The sequence below is a fragment of the Apium graveolens genome, chromosome 11 (genome assembly GCF_009905375.1).
Source record: "Apium graveolens cultivar Ventura chromosome 11, ASM990537v1, whole genome shotgun sequence".
NCBI classification, from domain to species: domain Eukaryota; kingdom Viridiplantae; phylum Streptophyta; class Magnoliopsida; order Apiales; family Apiaceae; genus Apium; species Apium graveolens.
Genome location: NC_133657.1, coordinates 195,677,585 through 195,687,963, shown reverse-complemented (window position 1 = coordinate 195,687,963; position 10,379 = coordinate 195,677,585). Strand labels below are relative to the sequence as shown.

The following is a 10,379-nucleotide window of genomic DNA, read 5'->3' as shown; positions in this document are numbered from 1 at the left end:
ATTTCATTCGTTCATCATTATTAGGACCATCATATCCAATAACATCAAGCCTGCAAAAATAAGTAATACATAAGATTTTGTTTTTAAGCAAAACTTATTATATATATAATTATTACAATTTGTTACATTCATACAAGTGCATGAAATTTCAAACCTCAGCCCAACCCTCATTGATATAAATTCTAGATGCTCGAGTATTAGTGATTGAAACAATGTTTGAGATTGAAAATAATACATTTAATATATAAGTTATACACAGTCTAAAGTTTTAATTACGTTTTTTATTTAAATATCATGAATGAAATCTAAGGGTTTACCTCTATCCATCATAACTTTTGCACTTGACAAAATAACTATGACCGGCGTGTCTAAATCATCTTTGTATCAAGGTGTCATGCTCTCAATTAATTTACCCCTATATTCAATTACAGAGTACCTTGTAACAATTAAAATTGAACGTTAAATTTAAAATTTAAGTTATTGTGTAATTAGTGAATTTATCCTATTTATAACTTATTGATTATAACCTATCATGATAAAGTTAGAATCTTATTAAAGGTTTGAGTCTAGATATTGGATTCATGTTAATAATTGGTTGGAGATTTTCAACTACTCCAATAACATCTGAAAAATGACATGTTAAAATATAAAAAAAATAATTTATTTGATATGATTTAGGTATAAGATAAGTGTCGAGAAATATAATCATACCAATGACGAATGACAGATTAAAAACATATTTAATCAGATTTGTGGTTAAAGTAGGCACTTGCACAAATTTAAACCGTTTGTTGGTAAATTGGCCACTTCGTGACTTTCATGAATTAAATGGACCATGGTTGAATTTGAAAAACTAATTTGTATCATATAATAAAATTCTATAATTTTTTTTATATAGAATATTAACTTACGCGAGAATAAATAAATTGTGTGATTTACATAAATCTTATATAAATAAATTTATATAAATTCTAGTATGTAGCAAAAATATTAATTGATAGACACTTGCATATTCAAGGAAGACTTGGCCGTTTTTAATTTAACTGTGCCCACTATTTTTATATATAATTATCATATAATAAAACATATTTAAAATTTTTATTTAGTTTTAAGAAAAAATTAAATATTATTTATAAAATTTTACATAATATATAACTACATTACTAATGCAATTATAGATTTTCTGGATAAAAAAGTAAGACAATCCTAAAATTGATTTTTATATTACTAATTTATAATGTGTTAATAATAGAGTATTACATACATAATCAATTTATATTTTAGAACTATGTTGTTGTTTCGTTAAATCACATAAGTTAACGTATGTGTATGTTCTTATATGTAAATGAGAGTATTCACGTTCTTTATAAGGACAAGGTTACAATTAAAGTATATCAAATTGTTAGCTCTTTTGGACTAACATGTGATGCGTTGTTGGATCAAGTGTGCATTCGGTTGTGAGTTGGATGTTTTAAATGGTTTCAGAGCTCTTCCTGACCGAAAATGGAAAGACATTACGTGGATTCCGTAAATATGATTGGGGTTTCACGAGGGCGTCCACCCGGGTTCCGTAAATGTGTTTGCGGACCCGACGAGGACGTCGACCCTATAAATTGGGGTGTTTGTAACATTCTAAATCGATAAGAACTAAAGTATTGTGTCAATATAAAGACAAGTTTACAACTAATATATATCGAATTATTAGTTTTTTTTGGACTGATATGTGTTGGATTTTATGTCTGGTATGCATTCGATTTTGGGATTAAATGTTATATTATCAAAATAAAAATTTGTCTCTAAAATCATTTGTAAAAAATAGGATAAAATCAAAAAAAAAAATTAGCGTAATTTTAGTTACAAAATTATTCGGGTATATGTACAAGTTCGTGAGAGAAATTATATAATTATGTAAACAGACATGTACCTCGCATGAATTTTTACGCTAGAAATATTTGATATACCATATATAAACCACTTGGTTATGTTAAAGACTTTCAATCACCTTTGAAATTTTCCCAAGATTAAGTTTAAGATCTCTTTACTCATGCAATAAATACTTCGTGATATTAAATAACATATTATGCGTGTAATCGCAAAAAAGAATTATCATGAGTTCCTACTATAAACTCTCTCATTGGAGTCTTATTTTTATTATTAGGATAAAACTTACACTTTTATAAATATATAAAATATTGGAGAAAATTAATAAAGTAACAAAGACAAGTTGTTTCGATTCATTTAATTGAAAGTTTATTTTTGATATGGTACAATATTTTTTTATCAAATAGTTACGTGATTAGATATGCATATTTTTAAATAGTTACTTCATTAAATATGCGAGATATGAATGATCCACCATTTTATTTTATTTAATTTAAATATTTTGTAATTGAATAAATAACTCACCTTTAATATTTTAAGAATCTCATTATTTCCGGTTGTGAATTCATTGCATTGCAAGAAAAATATGTATAACTATTTTAATTTCTCAATTTGGTCTCCCTTATATGTTTGACATTGTTGTTGCAGAATAACAACACGATTTTGCTAGATAAAATTCTTTTCGAAAAAATTAAAAAATATTTTTCTAAAAAGAGTTTTTGTCTAAAAAATATTGTTAAAGAAGATATAAAAATTGATGATTTCAACATTAAATCTCTTCAAAATATATAAATATTAAAAATATTATCAAATAATCTTTTGATTTTTCTAATAGTCCCAAACATACTGTATTGATTGCTACCTACGTTTTAAATTTTTTTTATCAAAGAAAATTGCTAAAATGTTGCTAAAATCAAACATTTATACAAATATTTTTTTAAAAAAATTGAAGTTTAAAAATAATTTAATAACTCTAAATCCTTAAAAAGAAAATAAAAACTTTCCTTACCGGGTTCAAACAATCGCATTGACCCAATTAGCATCCGATCCCTCAAGTGTATAAAAATTGCTTCTTGTTCCCCAGTTTCTTCAGCAAAAAGAAAACACACAAACACACACACCACAGAGAGAGAGAGAGAGGGAGAGAGGGAGAGAGAGATGGATCCCAAGCTAACAGAGTTGTCGCAGCTGTTCGAGAGATTCAAAGCTGCTATGATGCGTGGTGACTTCGATTCATGTTCTAATTTTCTTTCTCAACTCAAGGTATTTATACACCCAATACATACATTTTTATGTCTCTTATGTCTTTATTTATGTAAATTACAATCTTTTTATTGATTAAGCTCTGATTTTAGTCTTATTGTCTTGTTTAATTGTACCCCAGTTTGGATATGTTATGTGAATAGATTAAAGTTTGAATCTTTTTACTGTTTTTGTGATATATGTTATGTTAATAGATTGAAGTTCGAATCTTTTTGTTGTTTTTGTGTTTCGTAAAGCATTTAGGGTTTATTTTGTGTAAAGGGTATTATAGATTATTATGTTTCTTTGTTTTTGTAATTGGGTTTTGAGTTAAATTTTTTTGAGGAAGTTCGTGAATTGTGTACATAATTAGGATTTTGTGCTTAGATAACGAAGAGATAAGCTGCTACTGGGTTATGGAGATTTAGATATCAATTAAAGTTTAAGTTTTTTAAACTGTTGTTTTAGGATGTAGTGTCATATTAAGGGCATTTTTCTTGTAGTATGGAAGTGTCGATATTACATTGTATAATTGTATGTCTCCTTGGTTGATGTTGTATACTTGTATCTATGTTTCAGGTTATGTTGACTGGATTTAGAAGTCTTCCTCCGTTATTTGAAGCAACACCTAATGCCGTACACGAGTTGACAATAGCGAGTAATGTTCTCTGCTTTGTTTTTTAGCTTTATGTATTATATAATGCACAGAATATCTGTCTTTGCACTTGTTATTGTAAGTTCTTGTAGTTCTCCGGGCTAATTTATTTTTGAGTTGGCCTTTTACTTATGATTTCACTTGGTTTATAGTTTTATTATTGACTGGTGTTCTTGGTGGAAGGACAAGTCTGATTGTCTGAAGCGTTGGAGCTAAAACTTCTTCTTTATATGTTTGTTTCTGGTGAAGCTAAACGTATAGTGAATGTGTATAAGAGTTTTGCTCTCTCTATCTATGTATAAAACAATAAATATCAGGTCATTTACTCATGAAAGTATGAAACCAAAAAAATAAAAAAATATCTGATGGTTGTGCTTTTGAGAACATGTTTTATTATGGTGACAACTTAAGTCACTTGTGTAATGGGAAAAGGTTGTTATGGCTAGGTCAATACAAATATATTACCACCTGATAGTGTTGTAAAATAAATAATTTCCTAGAATCCAATAGATGCCACAGTGAACTATAATAGAGATTGATGCGGAACAAAAATTAAAAATATTAGTTTGCATCTATTTTATATTATTAGGTAGGGTCAGATTTAATTATAATTTATTTTAAAATTATATAGTATATGTATTATTAGGAATATTCTAGATTATGATAGGGAAAAATAAATTGATTTTTTTCCTTTATTAAAAGGATTTTTACTTGATGGCTAAGTTTTAGGATTTATTATAAAAACAATTGTACATTATTGAATATAGTTGATTTGTATGAATTTAATCTACGAATTTTTTGTGTTTTTTTCTCTACGGAGATACACGATGATTGCCCCCGTTTAACCCTTTTTCCTAACCTTGTCAAACATTAAGTGGTATCAAGAGCCACCGTCCCACCACAGCCACTGTCCCTCCACTGAAACACCATAAAATCACCATCAACAAAAACACACAAAAAATCTGCAGATTTTATTCATATAATTAAACTCTATTCAGTAATAAAGATTACAATTGTCTATATAATGAATTCTAAAACTTAGCTGCCAAGTAAGAATCTTCTTAGTAAAGGACAAATCCGTTTCTTATTCTCTACCATAATCTACCATAATCTAGGATATTCCTAACAACGTATGTAATATATAATTTTGATATAAATATGATTAAATCTATTCGTACCTAATATTATAAAATAAATACAAACTGATGTTATTATTTTTTGTTCCACATCATTATCACCCACCTATGCGACCTCCAGCCCTACCTCCAAATTAACCTAATGATGAAAGGAATCTGAAACATGAAGTTCCCGAATTTCATGGCAAAAAGTTAAGAGAGAGCCTATTGAAAAACATGTGGATATTAATACAAAAAGTGATCTTATATTGTTTAAATAAGAAAATTGAGATGTTGAAGTCCCCTGATTTCAGTGTGTTAACATTTGAAAAGAAGAGGCAGAGGACTATGTTAAAAGTGAAGAAGTTGCAAACCGCGAGAACATCGTCAAGATTAAATATGTTGATTTTTTAGGCATCAACATCATATTGGGAACGGCTAGCACATCCAAAAAAAATCTTATTATGCATGTGTTGTTTCCAAATATCTTGTTTACGGATTTGGATTTTGATGTCTTTAAGTGCCACAACAAGTCATCTCTTTCTTCGTTGATTCTTAAATTTTATAAAACTCGTGGATGATTTTTCTAAAATGCAAGGAGAATGATGCATAACGAAAAGTAATAATCTCAGTTTGTATTAAAATTATATATATTATTACTAATATCCTAGATTGTGGTAGAGAATAAGAGAATGATGTGTTTCCTATATTAAGAAGACTCTTATTGATGGTCAAGTTTTAGGATTTTTTATATAAACAATTGTACTCGTCAATATTGAATTGTTGATTAGAGTTGTATTATATGAACTAAATCTGCGGATTTTGTGTGTTTTTGCTGAATCTGTGCGGAGATAGGCTATTAATCCCCTCGTTAACCCTTTTCTTTTCTTTTCCTACATCAGAGATTGATGACCTAAAACTAATCTCATTCTCGTATTTGACTACTATAAATATTAAGTAATACTTTTTCATAATTAATAATATGACATCTGTTTAGTGTTTACGCTAGCCACAATTTTTTTTGGTTGTGGTACTGTTTATTAAATATGCAGTCATGTCTAATAAAATATTTGTGTTTTCTCCAGTTTCCCTGCCCTAATGTCGTATAAGTTTGAAAATTTTCAGGGGATATTTATGAGCATGCTGTTGTTTTAAGTGTTAAGACCGAGGATCAGGATGCTTTTGAGAGGGATTTCTTTCAGCTGAAGCCTTTCTACACAGATGCAGGGTAATCATGCTTTCTCTATTTCTTTGTTCAATTAAATTACATATGATCTACATTCTCATGAAAATGTTGGATGTTCGGTTAAGGTTTTAAATGGAAAAGGAAGATGTTATGCTTTAATGTAGTACTTGGTAATTTCGGGGGTGGTTCTATGGTAACTCTTTTCATACTTGCATTTGTGGATTGAGCTTTCTTGCCTTGTTGCACTTTTAATGTACTCATTTCTTTGGTGTGTATCAGCTCTAAAATTCAGAACTTTTCATAGTAAATGGGTCAAGTGCGCTGTCCCCTAGTTGAACTGACTGTTATCTTTAACTAATACTCCTTTCTATCATCACTCTTGATACTTGTTTTCGAAATTCTTTAATGGGTCTTTTTGCGGGTTTTTAACCTGAATAATATCTAGAAAGCATATCTTTCACTGTTTTAGTTTCAAAGTATATATTGTTGTAGTTGAGGAACTTGTAACACAGCTTTATGATGTTGTCATTGTTCTGTTGGAGCAGTAACCGTCTTCCAGCATCCCCTCAGGAATTCCCCATCTTGGGCCTCAACCTTTTGAGACTACTAGTACAGAACAGAATTGCTGAGTTCCATACCGAGTTGGAGTTGCTTTCAGCCAGCGCACTAGAGAATCCCTGCATCAAGCATGCGGTAGAATTGGAGCAGTCCTTCATGGAAGGCGCTTACAACAGAGTGTTGAGTGCTAGGCAGTCTGTACCTCATGAAACCTATGTCTACTTTTTAGATCTTCTGGCAAAGACAGTCAGGTGAATTTTTCTGACATAAACTTAAGCATTAACTAGAATATAATCATAATCAGACATCAAGCACTGGCACCGTTAAGTTTGAAATTCACCGTTGGGTATGAAGGGCATCATTTTCACACTAGTTGCATAGTTCCAGAAAGATAAATCGCCATTTGTCTTAATAGCCTAATTAAGCATGTTAGAATTCAGATTATAATAATTTCCTCCATGAGACATTGTTCATGCGGTGTCATGGGATTGTTTAACATACTCTATAAACGAGATATCATTGGCATAGAGGCCTTTAAAAGCTAAGAATGAAATTATTAGCCGTCCTCATTCGTTCCATTCAGTTTATAGTATTACTAATCTAGGTACTTGATTTTTAAAAAAAATGAGGGTTTGAGGAGCTGAATGTTTAGCAAATTTTCTCTTATAAATGTCTCATAAGTGTGTTCGGTGGGCCACGTGTCACCATTTATAGCGTGGTAGGGATAAATGAGAGCATAGTATAAAGGAGGAAGGAATAGCCAAAAACATATAAAATGCTTTACAGTCATGTTGAACTTGAGGATAAAGTTTTTAAATCTTTACATAGATTTCTGGTTAGATTTAGCCGACTGAGTGGTAGCCGATAAAGTATTGAAAGACATATTTCTAAACATGTGGGTAATATTAATTATATCTATGGAAAGAGTAAAAAATGTTTAAAGAAACTAAAATTTGGTAACTTTTATCGACCTGGCAAGGAAAAAGAAGGCATTTAATCATACCTCATACTTCATTATTAATTGCATTAAATATAAAAAAATGTGGTTGATGTAGATTTAGTTATTGCACGTATTTCGATCTGTATCCGAAAGAGGATTTTGAAACTCTATGTTTTAAAATAACTAAATAACTTTTTAGTCCAAGTAATTAAATAATTAATTAAATATATCAATACCCTTAAAGCGTACATTGACTCTCAGTCTCTCACAATAGGCCTCCCTAAAGAGTTCATAGTGATGCCCTTGTTTAAATAGAAACTTCCACTATCAAGATTATGCCACGGAACAGAAGGTAATTGAAGGATAGGTCACTACCTGAATATCGGTTGATTGTTGATGTGAAAATGTAAATTGGTATAATTATGACATTATTGGAGTTTCTGGCAGGCTCTATGCTGTGATAATGTATTGTACTTTCCAAACTGTATGTTGTTTGCTGTCCTCAATCAAATTATCATCACTGAATTTATGCCAAGTAAAAATGACATTCAAACTTTAGATCCATGTAATATATCTGATCTCCGTCTCCCCCCTTCCCCGGGCTACTTTAGTCACACACATCTCATTATGCTTCTATAGAGGCTTAAACCTTTAACCTGGGTAAAACAAGAGAAGAGGGGGTAACTACTATGCCAAAGCCTTTTGTTAAGTACATCAATTTTTTTAAAAGTTTGTTATGACCTCGAATTCAGTTTTTAAATTTGATTGGCCGTATGTATGCAATATAATCAATTTTGTTATATCTAGGGATGAAATAGCTGGATGCAGTGAAAAGGCTTATGACACTCTTTCAGTAGCTGATGCCCGACAAATGTTGCTGTTCTCAACGGACCGAGAACTTTCTGAATATATCAATGAGGTATTCTTTCTAGTTTTTAATTTTCAACCCCTTTGTTTTGTTTGCTGTCAAAACAGGTTACGCCACAGACCTACGATTGCATCATAGTATTTGACATTTTCTTGAATGTGTTTGTTTTCTGGAAGTCAATGGTTGAATTAGTTTGATGGTATTTCAAACTTTGCAACAGTAATGGTTACCTTGAATTTTCCCCTTTTGTAGCTGTGTACTAAAGTTTACATATAATGCTTTCCAGATATGGTACTGGACTGTTTTGCCTTTGCTTTCCATATGCTATAGCCTCATATAACTAGTAATTTTTGTAATTTTGTGTGAACTTCTTGCTAATACATTTCCGCTAATAGTCATGTAGACCTGAAAGTACACGACTAGTTTGGTAACACCCTGTATATATGTTTATTTTTCGTGTTGACTGGCTATCATCATATTTAGTATATCAATTAATTAATATTTGGAAGTCTAAACTCTGAAAACGACATTGTATATCAGTGCCGAGTTTTGGGTTTTGGACTGACTCTGCTGATCGCCCCAAGTCCTATAGTAATTGTTAAACCATTTATGCAGATCATATTATGTGATTATAAATATTTCAATATTTCAGGGTGAAGTTACAGCGAGATGCATATAATATTTACTTTCAGAGTTAACTTGTGTTACTAGTGTGTTTATGTAGTGGGCAACTATTTGAATTTGGATGAAGATCTTGCTTGTCTTGTTTACAGTCTTGTTTACCCATGTATAAAATCAATCATTTAATTGGGTAAAAACTAAGCATTCTCCATTTCCATATTATGAAAATGCAGGAGCATCCTGAGTGGGAAATGAAGAATGGGTTGGTAACCTTCCAGAAGGCCAAAGAATCTGCTCCTTGCAAGGAGATACCATCTCTGCAGCTCATCACTCAGACACTTAGTTACGCAAGGGAGTTGGAGCGCATAGTGTGATGGATTTCCGAGGGCCTTTCTGTTTTGCTGTCACCTTTTCATGTAATTGTTGTTTAATTTCTCACTCAGTTCAATATATGAATCAAGTGGACTGTCGAGACAAACACATTTTCCATGTGGTTTGGCTTTCAGTTGCGTTTTGCTACTGTATAGCCTTTTGACTATGTCATTATTTCCAGCAGGCTAAAACACTTTTATATAGATTTCAATATATCTGTCAAGATAGGATAACTTGCAGTTCACTTTTTATCACTTGTCCCACATCTTATCTGATAATTGATCTGGGCTCCAAAGTAGTATGAAGGTCTAAAGCCCATGGGAGAGTTTTAAAACTCTTTGTACTTTGTTGCACACATTCGTTGTTTTCTTTGGTCAAAGTATTTATCATGTGTAAACGGTCATAGGTCGAAATGTTTTACATGGAAAATGAATGAAGATATCATCAATCTTGTATTCGGTTCCCAATTTAGAATAAACTTATGATGCTATTCATACTAATGTTTGACAAACATAACAAGGCAAAGGATACAGTAAGATGCCCGACAAACATTTCATAATTCAGTGCAGTCCCATAATGTGCTAAGTGCTAACATATGATACTTTGTTAGGTTAAAAATTAGGATTTTTCTAGTGTGTCCCGTGGACACATACTATGAGTCAGTGCTTAATGAGTTGTCCACAAAATATTGGTGAAGAGTTTATTAATAAAAAAGGACCTACACAAAAATCTCAATTAATAAAATTTTTACAACTCGTCACACTTTCTTAGCATAGGCATATGCTAGATAAACGGTAAAAATTAAGGTCTATTAGAGTATCTCCAATAGGGGTTGCCAAGGAGGTTACCAAGCTTATATGGCATGACACCCTTGGTTGCCTAACTATTGGAGTTGTGAGGTTGTCAAAAGGTTGCCTATCAAGGTTGTCAGAACTTGGCAA

At 31.1% G+C, this 10,379-nt stretch overlaps 1 protein-coding gene across 1 annotated transcript; it reads left to right on the top strand.

The window, feature by feature from the left end:
* The first annotated feature begins 2,945 nt into the window (after positions 1 to 2,945).
* LOC141698010 (26S proteasome non-ATPase regulatory subunit 8 homolog A) lies at positions 2,946 to 9,649 on the top strand. The gene is made up of 6 exons (XM_074502599.1): positions 2,946 to 3,144; positions 3,703 to 3,781; positions 6,019 to 6,121; positions 6,625 to 6,888; positions 8,385 to 8,496; positions 9,300 to 9,649. Exons 1-6 carry the CDS (start codon positions 3,040 to 3,042, stop codon positions 9,438 to 9,440), a joined length of 804 nt encoding a protein of 267 aa, XP_074358700.1. The 5' UTR covers positions 2,946 to 3,039; the 3' UTR covers positions 9,441 to 9,649.
* Positions 9,650 to 10,379: the final 730 nt, after the last annotated feature.

Bases quoted from the DNA above. Each gene is read 5' to 3' on its own strand.
- LOC141698010 (XM_074502599.1), top strand. From the start codon at position 3,040: ATGGATCCCAAGCTAACAGAGTTGTCGCAGCTGTTCGAGAGATTCAAA. The intron at 3,145-3,702 runs GTATTTATACAC...TCTATGTTTCAG, and splicing joins ATTTTCTTTCTCAACTCAAG to GTTATGTTGACTGGATTTAG. The intron at 6,122-6,624 runs GTAATCATGCTT...CTGTTGGAGCAG, and splicing joins CCTTTCTACACAGATGCAGG to TAACCGTCTTCCAGCATCCC.